Below are 18319 nucleotides of genomic sequence, written 5' to 3' on the forward strand. Positions count from 1 at the left end.
AAAACATTGTGTACATATTGTTGGTACAGTATTAACAATTAGAATTGTTACATTAAATCTCCTCATACTGTACATTGCTCTGTTTTGGCGGAAAGAGGAAAGCAATTCATCGTGTAACTTGCAGCAGGTAAGCATGTTCGTTATATTGTGTTTACCATTAGCGGGTCTTGGTTGAGTTAAATTAGCCAAGATTTATATTAGGTTCTTGAGGCCAACTAAATGTCATTTAATCGTCTCTGCTTTTATATTTAATTTTTGAATTATTTTATTTTAAAACTAATAATATAGGTCTACAAAAGAAAACTTGGTGTGGGGTAGTTCTCGTCGGAAATAAAACGTCTAAATCAGCCAAATGATGATCTAGTTTTCATTGAAGTTAAAAACTTATTTTATTATATATAAGTATACAGTAATTCCATTGCAATCGTTTTCGGACTCAGAGATGACTGAGTAATGTAGGTTGTTTTCGATTTATGTTCTCTCAATAAAGTCACGGTCGTGTTTTATCAATTTTAAAGATTAAATTACGTTTGTCTGCTTAGACCGATTGTACAAAAAAGTAATTACATATTGGTTTACAAAACACAACTTTATGTACAAAAACCGTTTCGCGACACAGTTGTAAAACAGATCATTATTTTATGAAGATCTTGGGACTCGTCTTGGTGAAGATTGGAAATGCACAGGGGATGATGTTTACTTTTATCCGATGTAGATATGTATTATAGTCTTGTGCAGTTCACATAAAACATTTGAACATAACATTGAAGTGTGACGCGTCCTAGTATGAGATGTAGAATATTCAAGCCTAACTTAGGCACTTATCTAACCGAAGAATTTAAAAGTCTCACTTTTAATTAGTTATACTGTAATTACAACAAAATTTTTTAATTTCAAATTTCGTTATTGCAACAAGGTAAACATTGTTGAATTTACAAAATATATAAAATATTTAGAATACGTTCACATTATACAACATATAAACATTAGGCCTACATTAAAATATAAACCAATAAAGTATATATGTTTCGTTATTGACACCAATACAGAACACAAAATGCATCAATTACTAATATTAATGCATTTTGTGCTTTGTATTTAACAGGGTCATTATTGTCTATGAATATTAACGGGGTTATGTAAAACACTGCGCCTTTTGAGAAGTGTAATGGATGTATGTCCTATTGAATGACCATCACTACAATGTTCTTGCTGACCAATGACACTCAATCAAGTGACTTATTAGAAAAACGAGATTTTCATAAAGTCCAATTAGTTTAATGGAAGTTTATTCTTTTCAATATTTATCGGCTGTCCAAACTAATTTCTTTGAAAGCCAACTGTCCGATCCAATTGACCACCTCTTCACGGTCCATTAATGTGAAATGTCCAGAGAATGGTCATTATTTTGTTTTGATTACATGAATTCTGACAATACAATTGATAATTCTTCTTTCTTTCATTAAACTAAAACCTATTTTGGATCTGTCTCACTAAGGCTCTGTCTACACTATCAAAACTGTAAACTACAAAAATGTAATGTGCCCATATGGACATAATAATGTCATATCAATATGTCAATACCATATTTGGTTACGTTATATCACTACCATATTTGGACACATCACGCTTTTTGTCAAACTAGTTTGATAGTGTAGACAGAGCTTTACAGGAAAGGGACTAACCTTAACTTTAATAATGAAATAATTTGTTCACGGGACGTCATCTTTATTTTAAATGGTCCAAAAGGGTGTCCTTTGATTCGTAAACTTTGCAACAGTTTCAGAGATAAGTTGAAACACGTTTTTTGACAATATGAAAGATGACAGTTGTAGATTTATTTATTTTTTATTTATTAACAAAACCTTAGTGAACATATATACAATTAGATCAGTGACACGCCTTCGACAATCGCAAGGAATTAATTAAGACAACATAACAATGTTAAAAACGAATCATTAAAAAGATATTACAATAACAGGGAGCACCTCATTAATACTCTCACTAGTAAAACGAAATAAGTGATCGCCAATAAAGAAACCGGTACTTAGCAAATATGTTTTCACTATGTGTCCTCGGACGAAATAGACTAGCTTTTGTTGTCTTATAAATTCTTCTATGTGACAACTTAATTTGCACCAACATGAGCATTCTTCATTGGATCGGTAAAATGAAAGAATTCTTTAGGTGAGTAAATATTTACCTTTCGGTTCAGCCAGAGTGGCGAATATGGCTATGAACTGCTAACAAGTAACCATGCCGATTATTGTATTGATTTTAGCACGTCTGTATTTTAGCGAGTAATCGGTGTGCTTTTGTTAGGCAAACGAGAGAAATTTAAAGCGACAATAACACGTAATATTGACTGGTGCAAAATCGAATTTACCGACTCAACCTTTCATAGTATCACTTTCAATGTTTCCATTCACACTTTGGTGCCTGTAACTTCTATTGAGGCTACGAGAACAGTTGTTTAGAGTAGGCCTATGGACCTAGGCCTATTATAGGTCCATGTAATAAAGCGCAAGAAGGTTCTACTTAGGACATTATCTTTAAACTTTGACTGAAACTTTATTTTTGGCCATAAAAAAACTATCTAGCTTTAAAAAAAACCCATATTGTGTCGTCCAAATAAATTTTCATTGACCCGGGTTACACATTTCTCCTGATACTCTGCATTTTGGCAAGGGGTCTAATTTTAAAGATAACTAACTCTCCTTCATTAAAGCTTGTTAATTTAGAAACTTTTAAAACAACCCTTTCTTGTTGAACTGACACATTTCTCGAAATCTTGTCATTGGTAAGAAGAGATGATAATCAAAACATAATCACACATACGGGTACCATCGTAATTATCTAGTACCCAGGTCAAATCTTAACTTTGACAATACATTTTAAATCTTGAATTACTCAATCTCAAGTTTGCCTGCTTTAATGTCTTACAACATTATATTATCATATTTCATATTCCATGTAGCAAGACAATAAAACTTTGGTTTTAAGAATACACGAGGGAAATATTGGAAACATAACACGAAGATTGGCAAGGGAATAAAGACAGTAACTGACTCATCCTGCTGATGCACTACATTTGTTCTTCATCCGCGCACAACCACATATCTATCTCTAATTGTCCGCATGTTGAACATTGAAACGAAGCCATCTGAGAAATTGGCTATAGACAGCTAACTATGCGATATTACCCTCTCTTTTTTTATACCATTGGAGATACTACAAGCAGCAAAGGATCGCAAGAATTTGGGCGCGCAAACTTCACTTGGATCATGATAATCTTGTGTTTTTTGTTAATGTTTACTATGCCTAAACCTGTTCACAAATTGATTAAGATCAACATCGCAACACAATAACCTCACACCTGTATCTCTTTGAAACGTTTTAGTTAGATTGTTTCTATATACCTATTTATATATTAACAATAGACCACAAAAACTTGCTCTCTCAGGCATTCTTCTAAGGCGATACACTCACTATGAAATAGATTAAATCTCGATTTAGGATGAAAAGGTTGTTACGTAATGGTACAATAGAAAACAAAAAGGTGAGATTATTCTCTTCCTTAATTTAAATTGTACAACCTACTTAGAGGCACCCAACTAAGAGTTTATTCATGGCCTCTCAGTACAGACTGTTTTCCATAAGAACCCAATAACTAAGAAGGCTACAAAAGATGTGACGCACCAATAACACATAACGTTTATGATTTATTAGTACAATATTATGTATATTTTTCAAAAAGGGTTCATTGGAATTATGCCTAATGATTGAGAACTGGGTGTAAATATATCAATATCACAACACATAATTGCACTGATTGATCTAGGCATATCTGTCAATCAACTTAAACAGCCACTCAGCATCGAATACATTGTATGGGCTACGTCACATCTAATTTGCATACGTACGTCGTCCAATAAGTTTATTTCATAATAATTGTCACTGGTTTAACATTAGTAGTGAGGTATATACAGGTGTACACAGATAGCATGTGCAACGGCTATAATAGGCCTACTAATACACGTTTCTTGACATTTTATTATGGAACATTTATAAGGGAGTTGCCGTATCGGAGTTATGAGAAATTAAATATTTATCCTTCATAACTAGTTGAAAGGTAAGAGTTAAAAGAACTTAAACAATTAGATTACGATTCTTTGATAATAATTATTAATTTTAATTACCGACGTATTATGAGTTGTAAAAAATAATCTTTTAAAATTATCTCGTGTCTGATTAATATTACAGAATTAAAGATATATTGTCCCCCTAAAAAAATATTTTTTTAAATATTTTTTTTGAATATGTTATTTTAATGTCAAATAATAATTATTCACTCTCACAAAAAATTGGGTCTGGAAAAAATTTATTTACCTGAGAAAAATGTAATTTAAAGCAAAAAAATGGTCAAATTGTCTGGAAGACAATGAGTTTTTGGGTAATTTAACTGTTTATTTTGTCTTTTTATAGGTGAAATAATTTTTTTCCCCGTTTTTTTTCTTATGGAAGTGAACAACTTCATTAAAACTGCAAAATGGCATATTCAAAGTCCGATTTTAAAAATCTTTATTTTTCATGATTTTGGGGGACAATACATCTTTAAGGTAACTGTTAGATATATAAATTTATTCTCGAATATTGCAATTGCGCATTTGAAATTCTTTATAAATTTGAAATTGAATTCAGAATTATTGAAATATTGGGAGGAGTCGGTCATACCATATAAGGCAGGTTCAATTAATTATGGGTTTCATTGAATTAATGAAGTGTGAAATCTGTACACGCCCTCTATCGGATTGTACAAAAATTGTGTGTTGTGTTTTATTCGCTAGTTGTGTACTCTACAGGAATTTTGTGTTTTATTTCACTGTATAAAAGGACATTTAATTCGTTGTCATTATGGAAGAGTTATATCACACAATGGTGTATTGTAAAAGTTAATGTATATTGTGTTTACTGTAGTTTTACTAATGTGTATTTCTTTGGATATTTCAGCAAAAAGGAAAATTTCTGAAGCCTGTTTTGGGACAGCTTACCATATCGACGCTCACAAACTACAGCTCGAGAGAGCTTAGCCCGCGACACAGCACTGTGGCCTACGAAAATGGCGGCCGCATTGTTGGTGATAGTGATGTTTGTTTTGGAAATTGTCTCATTTACTCGAACAAATGCCGGTGGTTTAGACTGCCCAACTGTCTGTTCATGTCTTGGATCTTATATAGATTGCAGTAAAAGAACTCTAACGCAAATTCCAAGTGATATTCCGCAATGGGTAACAATATTGTAAGTATAAAGTTTGGACTATTTTAACAAAAATCACACACAGAGCAGTGGCTAGGCTAAGCCTTGCCTAGAGGCTAGGTTCAATAAAGGATAAATTCCTCCTATTTTATGTGTATTCTGCAGCATGCATATTAATGTATGTTAAGTTAATATCTAGGCTAGCCTACATAATTTAACCTAGGCCTAGATTTGTAAAAAGAAGCACCATTTTTCACATTACTTTTGTATGTCAAATATTTGTTAGTAAATTACAGTTACAATTACATTCCTGTGGTATTAAATGCGTTTGCCTATAATTTTAAATTTAATGTACTGTCCACAGTTGTATATGCACTCATTTCTTTCTTACAATAAAAAATATAACTATTATTTATTTATTAAATTATTATTAGGCCTTTAATTACAGATTATTTCTTTTTTATTTGTATCTCAATTGATGGCCTATTGTAAACATGGTCTAGGCCTACAGTAGTTAAAAAGTACAGTAGGTATGAGTAAAGTGTACAGTACTTCTTTAAATTGCTTGTCGGAAGTGGTCGTTTAATACAACACTACAGCAGTGTTTAATGCTGTACTGTCCCATCCCATTTCAATACTAATATTTTATTTTTAGCTAGAATACTTTTATTTTATTCAGTTCACAACCAACAGCAATGAAACCGCCACTAACAGGTTGAATATATGATCCGTATATATTGTGCAGTATTATTAAATTAACTATTATTACGCATTTCTTGTTCCAGTCTTTCCTTAAAGTCTGGAAAGTTTAAGATTTTTGCGAACATGTTCTATAATGCAAGAAAATCTAAAAGAAATTTATGTCTATTTTTAAATAGATGATATTATTATTGCGCTTCTGCCGAAAATAATGCCATCCATATTATTGTAATGCACTCAGCGAGTCTGATAAAATGAAATTAGCAGAATGAGATTGGCACGCTATGTTGGTAATGAAATTATTAGTGACATTTAGACTGCATATTAGTTAAAGAAGTGTAGTGAATAAGCTGGGCAGGTGTAAGTCTTCACAGCTCGCCTCACTGTAGGACAGCAACGAGCTACTTTATAAGCACAACAAAACATTGAATTTTAAAAATGTGGTACCCAGCTGTGCGCTGGTTGAGAGGTTATCCATGTTCTAATAACTAAAACCCAAAATATAACTTTCTTTTCTCAAACTACTGTATGTATTATTATCAGTTGGGCAATAAGTAATTTCGGTTTTAAGGGAATCATGCAATATACCACTCCCATGAAAATGTGCAACTCCTACAGGAAAAGGCCAAATCCCAGGAAACAAACGAGGGAGGGAGGGATTGGTTAGTCATTCTGGATCTGCCATTCTAAATCCTGCTGTAGTTTGATTCCTTCCCCTGGAATTATGGATAGTTCCACCTGATTAAATGTTGTACAGTACTGTAGGTCAAAATATGGCTATCCAACTGGTATACACACATTAATACAGTACAGTATGACTATTATTACTATACTACAGTACTATCTGTAAAGTACTGTACAGTAGCTATCCATATTGACTGTTCATTTATTCATTCACCTTGAAAGAACGCCCTTCTGGTGTTTTGCATGCATACAGTACTCATCACAATTGCTTCTAACCCCTTCACCACCTTCACCAAGGATAGCCTGGCAATTAACGACAGGCTCTTCACTTTTAAGGAGGGTTGCGATCGATGATTAGAAACTCGTTAATTGAAGGGATTTTCAAAACCAACACTTCACTTGAGATGTCTAATTACGCAAGGTGATGATCTAAGTGCTCTCGGTCATTACTGCGCGGCACTTATTAATTTATTATTATCTCAATAACCCAAGGACAAGTTTACACTTCGGTTTTGTTCTCCTTAAACGATTAAGCTCACAATGAGCATTAAGACAATGGTTTTGCCGTCATCTCAAGGGTGATGTGCTTGTCGGAAAGTTTACGTTTCATAGTTTTATGAGTAGTCCTTAGTACTTTAATTGTAGGCTCATGTTTTATAGCGTTTTCACAGCCACTTTTTAACAAATTTCAAGGCCATTATAAAACTGTAGTACAGTACAGTGTGTCACTCAACATGAAGACTTGGGTACAGTACTACTGTGCAGCTTTCTGATGATAATAATACTGTACTATACTGTACATCTGTAGCGTACAGTAATGTACTGTATACTATACAGTACACAATATTTAATAATGGTAGTCTTATAACGCCTAATACAAAGTTTCTAAGCGCTTTACACACAAAAATAATCCAAAAAATATCCTAAGATACGTTAACCAAAGCTTATGATAGTATTCTTTGCAATACAGTACATCTGTAGCCTACAGTAAAGTACTGTACAGTTACTGTACTGTGTACTGTAGCTTTCTGATCTACAGTAATACTGTACAGTCTGTAGCGTACTGTACAGTTACTGTACTGTGTACTGTAGCTTTCTGATCTACAGTAATACTGTACAGTCTGTAGCGTACTGTACAGTTACTGTACTGTGTACTGTAGCTTTCTGATCTACAGTAATACTGTACAGTCTGTACAGTAGCTACTGTACAGTTACTGTACTGTGTACAAGCTTTCTGATCTACAGTAATACTGTACAGTCTGTAGCGTACTGTACAGTGACTGTACTGTGTACTGTAGCTTACTGATCTACAGTAATACTGTACAGTCTGTAGCGTACTGTACAGTTACTGTACTGTGTACTGTAGCTTTCTGATCTACAGTAATACTGTACAGTCTGTAGCGTACTGTACAGTTACTGTACTGTGTACTGTAGCTTTCTGAAGGTACTTATACTGTACAGTCTGTAGCGTACTGTACAGTTACTGTACTGTGTACTGTAGCTTTCTGATCTACAGTAATACTGTACAGTCTGTAGCGTACTGTACAGTTACTGTACTGTGTACTGTAGCTTTCTGAAGGTACTTATACTGTACAGTACATCTGTAGCGTAATGTCCAGGGAAAATTTTCATTTAAAAATTTTGTTTAGCAATATTGCTAATCAAACTGATTTTTAAGTCGAGAAACATAGTTTTGTATTGTATTTTTTGCTACACAATTTTCAAAATGTGTAGCAATAAGGTTGTTTTGTATAGCTTTTTGCTACGCTACACTGGCGAAAATGTTCCTTGCATAATGTACTGTAGTTAGTATACAGTACAGTACTTTACTTTGTTCACACTAAACCCTTTAACAAAACAGCTCAATTTAATTTACAGTTAGTTTTTATCTTGATGGATTTAAGTTGTTATAGAATGTCTTGATTGTTTCAATCAAATGTACTTTTTGTTCGATAACATAGTTTTTGTTGTACAGTGCATTTAAAAGTAAATACTAGTGCATGTAGTTAAGACCATTGATAGATTTCTACCAGACTGAGAAGTGAACCTACAACTCGTAAATCTTCTAAATAGTAAATAAATTCCTGGGTATCATAGTTTGGTGTCTAAAGTTCTTAATGTTAATACAAAGTCTTAGAATGGTATAAACTTTTGATTGGCTGAAGAAATGATAAATTTATGACGTTATGTAGTAGTTGGCTTAATATGGCGACTCCAAGTCTTGTGAAACATTCAACAATTTAAACCCTTTATTTATAATATTTCAACTTATGACCAGTTACCACATTATTTAGGCTAGTTTATTTTTTTAATTTCGAACCCAGGCAAAATAATTCCTCCCGGATAGAATTTCTTTCTTTTTTTCATTGTACTTGTAGTGTACATTGACATTCCAAACACAGCGTTTCTGTTTCTTATCTTAACATAAATCATATTTTGCTATTCTTACTCCCAATTAAAAGAAATCTGATTACAGTCGCAATACATTAATTTGCCTACATAATATGATGTATAAATTTCTTTGATTGGATTGAATTATTACATTTTAAAATACATTAATGTTACATTACATATAACATTTTAGTTCTATTTGTATGATTTTAAAGTGATTAGATCTGTCTGCATACAATATGAGGAAAGTTTATTGCAATCTGAAATAAAACATTTAAAATTGAAGTTTAACAAAAATAATTATGAAAATATAGTATATAAATTGTACGTATAAAAATATACTGACTGTAGGGAGAAAAATATATCTCTTCAAAAAACATAATGAATATAAAAATACATGTATTATTTACAAATATGGGAAATCAAAAAAAGAAAATGACAAAATAAAGATTCTTATCAGAAAGGGGCACTCGGGTACAGGGATAAACTACCAAGAATTGAAAAGACCAAAATTAGTGATAAATCTTTATAATTACTGTAGGTAAAATCTGTAATCATTATTTATCTAGATCGATCAACCTACAGTTTTTTAGACTGAATTAACATTATTTCCTGGTCAAATTTCTAACCGATTAATTGGCCAACACCTCGATGTTTGTTCTTGTGAAAAGCCGTGCTGTTTTTATTCTTCGTTCGCTTTCTGTTCAGATTCCAATACAACGCAAGAACTATTTCTGTCGCATGACAAAAGCTACAGTAGAGCCTACGAAATGCAATTTAAGTATAAAGCCTTAGCTAGGTCTTATCATTCACTCTAAATCACTTCCACTTGAGAAGTGTTAAGAGGAATTGTTTGCCTTTGTGTGAATCTGCCACTAAATTCTGAAAGCAATAAGCAAATTATTTAATCGTTGGCCATGCAGAAAGCTTGTTCTATTGTGTGTACAGCATTCAGTATGTGCATGGATTTAGCTACTGTACAGGTAGGCCAATTCACACATTACTACAGTTATGTGTGTAGTGTATTATTTAATAAAATTGTCTACTGTATGGCAGATTAAATATAACTGGTTTATTTTGATCCAACAAGGCCAAATTACTAAACAAATTACACAATTTTACAAACAAATAAAGTTAATTAAAATAATAGTAATTAAAATAAATAATGAAATATTATGGAACACATAACATTGGTTTGCTTTTATCCAAAGTCTAACTGAATCTGTATTTATACTGTAGTGATAGTTATCTTAATTTATAAAACATAAAAAAGCTACATTATTCAAATTAAAAGAAAAAACAGTACAGTACTTTATTATATCAAAAATAAATAAAACAGTACACATTTGTGTATTGGTTAGGTACTACTGTATATGTTGAAATTAGGCTGGGTGAAATGCTTTAAATTAAAAATAAAATTTAGAGTGGGGGAATTTAGCTCTTTGATAGTAGGTGTTTCTGCACACACCCGCCCAGCACAATTACACTATGAAAATTCTTTTCAAATATTCGTGACAATTTGCAATCAAAGGTATTAATAAGCGACCTTCAATGATAAATTACTGTACAAGTTATTATATTAGATTAAGTTAAGTGAAGAAGTTGAGGCCTGTTGTACTTATAACATTACCTGTAACAATTTCAGTTCAATATAACAGATTAAACATGTTTATCAGTGAGAATATTGAGTAGGTCTCAGGTAGACTAATACCAGTGGTGTTAAAGCAGAAACGATATCGATTGCAAGGGCCGTAACCAACACGGCAGGTGTCGATGAACAAAAAGCCTACATTGACATTTCAATGCACGACCTTGGAACGATATCTCGCACATGATTGCCCCTCAATACATACCAAGGTCACTTAAACGCATTTTTTGTTAACTAATATTAAATAAAGCTCGACCACTTTAACGTAATATCTCAATAAATTGTGGGCAATCTGTAGTTGACAAACTGAGAAGAACCTGTTAATTTTCATTGGATTAAGAAGAGATGATCTTAAATGCGTAAATAAACATCTTGGTGTTTATCGTTATGTCCATTTGCTGTAAGGTAACTAAAGCTCTGTCTACACTATCAAATTGTATGTGACAAAAAAATGTGGTGTGCATACTGTATATGGACATGATGATGTCATATCTTCACTACCATTATTTGGGAATATCACTACCATATTTGGGCACATCTCACTTTTTTTGTCAAACTAGTTTGACAGAGCTTTAGGTATAAGTGTTATAAAAACATTGAATATTTACAATGTAATATACACTTAGTAAAAATAATAATAAAAATTGGAAACGTTTGTTGAAGTTCAAATATCAGGTCTGTCGCGACCCCTACAGAAAAAACCTCTACCGAAGTGGCACAATTAAAGGAATGGGATACACATTATTTGTACTCTATAACTTGCCAAAACAATAGGTTCAAAACAATGATTCAACATTAAAATTGACCTGGATTTAAAAGCATTATTAAACTTGGCAAAAACAGTAATTGTTAGTTTAAAATGGGAAGTTATATTGCACACATCGTGCACTTCTGTGTACAAACCTCTAGTATTGTGAATGATTGCTTCCTATTTTAACAACAAATTGCTTATCCTGTGGTCACACCTCAATGATTACCAGATACACTTGATAAAACTGTAGATAGGTTTTTTAAACTAAAATTTAGTGTTCGTTTGCAGTGTACTGTATGTTAACTATGTATGATCTACCTACGCGTAGGCTACGAAACCTCAATGATTACCAGCGACTCTTGATAAAACTGTACATAAGTTTTTTTTAACTAAAATTCAGTGTTTGTTTGCAGTGTACTGTACGTTCAGAACAATGACCTACGATCTACCTATGCGTAGGCTAAGATTGGTTACGCGTACTGTAGATACGAAGCAGTAATTTCTTTCTGTACTGTGAGTGTACAGTAACCTTTTGTGATCCAATTTATTTGCAAGTTTTATTCCGACATTGAAAATAGTACAAATTATTTTTTTTAATATAAAATATACATATTTTTTTAAAAAAAGAGATTAAAAAATGCTGGGCAGGGCAGCTTAAGCAAAATACATCGCTGTAACTCAAATGAATCAGCCACCCCTACAGTACAGTATGTACTTTTAAAATCATGTATACTATCAGCAAACTCTTTCCTAATTGGAGAATTCTCTATTAATAGTTTTCAACCAAATCCAAGTTTCCCAACCAATTTGTTAAAATTTGTCAAAATAATCGTGGGAGATTGTGGAAATGCTATCATCTGCGCATTGTTTCAAACAGCTGACTGACGTCTTCATATTTTATGCCAATTTGCCCGTGTTTTGATTGCAAGAACCTGAAATTCTTGAGCTCGTTAAGAGGGGCTCTAGTTTGCTTGTCTTGTCTGCAAAAGGAATATACATTTGTTATTTCAGTAAAGGTGTATTGCAATAAGCACAGGTGTGTAAAATGACGCAAGCAATTCCTGTTGGTTATCGTATACCGCTCCTCGCATTCCTTAAAAGGACCAACAGTACAAAACTCTTCTCTTCTATTTTTTGTCATAGTCAACAACTTTCTTTTCTCTTAGATTTTCTTACCATATTTTTCCTTCTAGATTATACATAAATTAAAAATATACAGATATTAATGAATCATAAATTTCTAGTGCAAGGACATTTTGGGAAAATGTCCAATAGTAATGTTTAGTACAGTCTGACTGTAATAAATATTTTGTCTACTATTTTGTGCCTAGCTTACTTGGATAAACCGACATTAGCCTATTCTCTCCAAAAGAGAGCTACAACTCGAATAGTTTCAACTCGAATAGTTTGTGTAATATTTATAAAGAGTAACTTACTTTTAGGTACAGTAGGTAATGTACAGTACTATATGTTGTATTTAAATATTTCTTATGTTTTACAGTATTCTCAACTACTGTATGTAATTGTAAGTCATTAAAATAAAAAGGTACAGTACAGTAAGTACAGTGGGTGCGTTTAACTTAAAATTAGTTTGTAATGTTTTTAAAAATAAGCTATAACATTTACTAAGATTAGTAAGAAATGTAACAAACATGTTCATATTTAGGGGTTTTTCATTATTGTATCCATTTCATAATTATTTCCGTTTTAAAGATTTTCTGTGAGATACAGTAAAATGAAGTCATTGATTCTGTGATTGGTGAACTTTAAGTACAGTTGAAAAAAAAATAGGAAAATAGATTATTAAGTGGAGTACTTGATGAAATTGATTTGAATGACAAGAGAAAAGTGAATTGCTTTTACGCTTATTGTGTTCAAAATTTGTTCAACATTTAACGCAGGCTGGGACTGTAATCAAATGAAATAATAGAAGGGCTGAAGTCGATTTGTGAGCTGGTAATGAAAACAAACATTATTTTGAAAGGAAGCTAAGCCCAACAATAGCAGTTACTGAAGCAGGCTTTTCATTCTCTGTTTGAGAACTATGCAGCTACCTGGCGCAGCCTTGCCGTAGCCTGGGGCAATGAAATTTGATCACAACTTAGATCAGAGCAGCCAAAGTCGGGCATAGTTTTACCACAGGGCCAAGAACAGCATTGTGCAAAAATCTTAAGGTTTCAAATAGCAGATCCGTTGAGTAAATGAAATTGGTTATTAGCGACAGGACAGAAACCAAATCCGACATGATTTCCACAGGATGCCGAGTATAAAGGTCATAGGTTACTTTGAGTTCCTACCTTTTTATTGTCTATCTCACCTTTCGAAAGCCTTAAGAAATTTATCAGAAAAATAAAGCGGTACAGTATCAAAATTTAAGCATTGCTACAGTACTTGCCCATAAAATATAAATTTATTAAACTCCAAATTTATGAAAATTGTATTCATTATTATTAAGATTAAAGAGATACTGTATGATTTTGTTTATTAATATTAGATAAATATCAAGATATTTGGTTTAGAAAGTATAATCTGAAATCTTACAATTTGGGTATAAAGTATTAAATACCACCATATCAATTGTAAATTTTTCTGTGTATTTAAATATTTTCTATCTAGAATCCATCTTTTAGCGTTTATTTTAGTTTACAACAATGAACAAGCAAAGAAATTATTCTTTTCTATAAATACCTCAACTGCACATGTAGAACAATTTAATGCTAGATTGATAACACTCAAGAAAAGTGTATAGCATACAAAGAAAGCTTTAAAATAAGAATTTGAAAGACAATCTGTATTGAGATTAAATAGAATCAGTTCCAATTGTATTATCTCCATTAAGTATTTTATTGGTTAGCTTGTGTGAGCATTGTTTGTGCGATTAAGACCGCCTTTTGTGCAAGCTTCTACCATTGTTGCTCGGCGCTGCAGTGGTATTTTTACAACGTTATGAACATAAAACAGTTTTTTTATTCATCAAAATACAAAGCGTTTTCATAGATTTTATATAATAAGTCTGTAAATTCATTTTCGGTGACCATTATTTTTTGTGGTTAATCTCGGGTTGTAGTACAGTACAGTATAGTACAAACTATTTTCTCCATGGTCTTAAGTTGTCGGTATCATTAAATCTCAATAACAACTATATGGACAAGATTAGAATTCTAATGATTAATAATATAACATTATTGATGTCAATGAGCACAACAATGCCAGGTTTATTTACAAATGTTATTAGTGTTTCAATTGATTGATCTGAACTTGTCCAATGTATTGTGTCTCAATGGTATAATTTATTACTGATGTTACAAGTTGAATCATCACAACAAAATATACAACATTCATTTGTTCTACCTACTATTACCGTTATCATTAATGTTAATACAAATTTAACATACTGTGGTGTACATTAATAAAAATATTTGACAATTAATGATCAGTACAGTTTAGCTTAGTGGCAAATCATTATGTACTGTATAAATTACTACGGTACCTCTTAGTCGACAGTATTAGTGTACAGTGTTTTCTATTAATATAAATTAATAAATGTAACATACTGTGGTGTACATTAATAACAATATTCTACAATTAATGATCAGTACAGTTAGCTTAGTGGCAAAAGATCTTCCATATAATATTCCAAACTTTCTTTCCTCCAATCTCTTTCTAACCCTTTCCTATCAACACCTATAAGAGTAACCGAACAGTAGTCAACTCTGCTATACAGACTGATAGTTTAGTGGCAATGTTCTTGTTCCCACTACTGTATAACCCTTCTTTCTCTAATCACCCCCTGCGCATTACCCACTCACAACACAACAACTGTTATTCTTTTTCAAGTGCATTAGTTCTATAACAATTTCTTTATTTTTTTCTTGCAGAGATTTAAGTGAAAATAGAATATCATCAGTAGACAAATCTGTATTTTCAGAACTCGTGTCATTAACAGAACTGTAAGTATTATAATAATAGTCTATTTCGTGCCTTACTTACCCGGATAAATAGCCCATGCTCTCCAGAATTAGGACTTAGATACGAAAAGTTAAACATACTGTTGACAATGACCTAAAAACCTCTTTTTAAGTAATTAAAGACGATTCAATGTGAAAGGTACAGGCTATCTGTGTCAAACGCATGAAATATTCATAATTCAGTCATTGTTTTACATTATTTAGGACAAATATGTATAGAAAATAATTGTTATTTATTTATTCATTTAACATCGGATCAATCAATCACATTCATTAGTTATTTAAGTAGTTCTTGATTTGTAACTTGTCAAAACATGTGACCCATCATCCCTAACCTGCAGAATAGTCACGTAGGTGTTGCGCAATGTGTGATAGTGGCTACAAGTACTTTCTTTGTATGATGTAACACATCAGTGTGATAGAGTGCGCAAAGAAATTAACGGCGAGTCTGTTTCGTGCCTAGCCTAACTGGATAAACCAACATAGGCCTGTCCCCTTCCAAAGGGAGAACATTATCCCATGGTCTTTAGTACGAGATTGTTCTTTAATTAATGACAATCTGAGACATTTTTTTCTTTCTGTTCCATTATGCTAGAAATATTTAAAAGCAGTATCTTAATTGTGATGGTATTATTAACTTAGTCACTACCATCCTTGCCCAATGGACTTAAATAAATAAAATGAAAAATTGAAAATATTTGATGTGTGTACACATTTTGTTTGTTCTTAGCTCATTCTGAGATCCTTACTTAAATATAGCTCAATAAAAGCAGCTTGCTTAGGCTCTAGGCCAAATCTACTACTCAAACACAGCTGTGGAGAAAGCCTATTTGCTAAAGGATTTCAAAAGATTTTTGCCCTTAGCACGTAAAAGCGCTAACTTTCATCTTCACTGCTTTTTTTTATACCTTTTTCACTATTTTTTTTCTCCCATAGGAATTTAGCGGAAAATCAACTCACGTCAGTACCTCAACTTGGCACTGTACTCCAGAATTTAACAACTCTTATATTGTAAGTATTTTTGGTATTAAAAAACGAAAGAAATAATAAATTCCCTGGTATAAAATGTTTCTATTTTCTGAATTGCTTTGCTACAGTATTTAATGAAAATACATGTTCAAGCATTAGAAATGTTTAAAGTTGATCACAGTTATGAGTTTTTATTGAAAATAAATACTATAAAAGATACAATTAGCAATGGCACACAGGAAGAGGCGCAGGGCCTAAAATTGTACAATGAAATACTTGACTTGCTATAATTTCTAACCTCTATCTTTTGCATTGTATTTACATTCAGGGTCCCCTTGAATCTTCCCATAAAGCACATTTTTATTATGTTTCTTTGTAATGTTTTATGAAATGTTAATGCTTCTGTGTCATGGCATTGAAATTCCTATCTTTCATGGTAATTCACATAATTAATTTGATCCTAAACAATGTTCAAATGTGTTACTACGTACATTTTGTGGTAAGAATTAGAGGCAACATTAATAATATATCCATCGTTGACATTTAAGTCCCAAGTGAATGCGATCGTGCCTTGTAGTCTTCCTGATAGTCTTTGTAACCATGGCAATATTTTATGCAAGAAAAAATTAACATTTTGAACATTCTTAATAAAGTATAGGGTGTTAAAAAAGGTGGAATGGAAACCACCAAAATCATGCAATTAGAAAAATCATATCTAAAGCTCTGTCTACACTATCAAACTTTATATGAAAAATGTGATGTGCTCATATGGACATGATGTCATATCACCACCATATTTGGGAATACCACTACCATATTTGGGCACATCACACTTTTTTGTGAGTGTTTTTTGATAGTGTACAGTAGAGTGGCATTGAACCTGTACATCAATACAATGGTACAAATGGTTGCTTTTAATATATTCTGACAGTACAGTTATTTATTTGTTATTCATTCATATCTCATTACATACAAACTATAGGAATATTAATTTATTTTAAATGACCATCCTTCTTATGTCCTTAATGATTCCCATGTCAGTTGGTTTAATTTTTCTCATTATCCTAATATTTGTTCATATTCCTTCTCGTCGCTTGACGGATCAGTGAGATCGTAAATGACTACACTGATCTCTGTTACAATTGAATCATTAAATTCCATCAAGGATTGAAATGGAAATCTCTCCTCACTGCCAGCATGATCCTGCAAACAGGGCCTCTCTTTCAGTCTGATGATCGATAAAGCCTTAAAGGTGAACAAGGTCTTGAATTCTTGCATATGTTCGTGTTTTCCTAACCACATCGCTTTCAGGGACATATGTTACCGTTTGGGAGGATTAGAGTGGTCATGGTCATGTGGATTACCAGGATTAGTATGTGATCTGTTACTCAGGATATAACATCTACCTGACTTAATCCCTTTTCATTGGGTGCTAATGATCAGATCTCAAGAACATTATGAGAATTGTTCAAAATAGAAATGTCTGAATATTTTTTATATCAAATTTAATATATTGTACTGTAGCTATCATCAAGGAAACATGAAAAAATAAACTGTCAAATCAAAAACATTTCTTAGAACGGTGATAGCAGAATCAATATTATATAGAAATATAGTAGTCCTTACAAAACAAAATGTGTACAATGTACAGTATGTATGATACTGTTTTCCATTTCAAAATGAAGAATAAATCATCTATTATTATGATAATTTAATTAAATTCAATAAGTTATTTCTATTTTATATCAATTTTTATGCACATTTTGTGTCGGTGAATCTTAATATAATGTTTTCATCTTTTTATAAAGTTAGAATTGGTTAAGATAAAATTGAGTTTCTGTTGCATGTTATTACGACATAACAAAGGCTTTGTGTCTGGTTTTGTCATAGTCCAACAAGCCATAATCCAATTTCCCCTTTTTCAAAGACTAAAATCCTTCCCCAATATTGATA

At 32.2% G+C, this 18319-nt stretch overlaps 1 protein-coding gene across 1 annotated transcript in view; it reads left to right on the forward strand.

Moving 5' to 3' along the window:
* The first annotated feature begins 79 nt into the window (after positions 1-79).
* Positions 80-18319, forward strand: part of LOC144855350 (uncharacterized) — a 52190-nt gene continuing 33950 nt past the window's right edge. The window contains exons 1-4 of the mRNA XM_078713186.1: positions 80-127; positions 5011-5298; positions 15308-15379; positions 16334-16408. Of these exons, the coding sequence (XP_078569312.1) occupies positions 5120-5298; positions 15308-15379; positions 16334-16408 (326 nt within the window). The 5' untranslated portion in view covers positions 80-127; positions 5011-5119. The remainder of the gene's footprint in view (positions 128-5010; positions 5299-15307; positions 15380-16333; positions 16409-18319) is intronic.

This window comes from Antedon bifida, chromosome 11 (genome assembly GCF_963402885.1).
Source record: "Antedon bifida chromosome 11, ecAntBifi1.1, whole genome shotgun sequence".
NCBI classification, from domain to species: Eukaryota; Metazoa; Echinodermata; class Crinoidea; order Comatulida; family Antedonidae; genus Antedon; species Antedon bifida.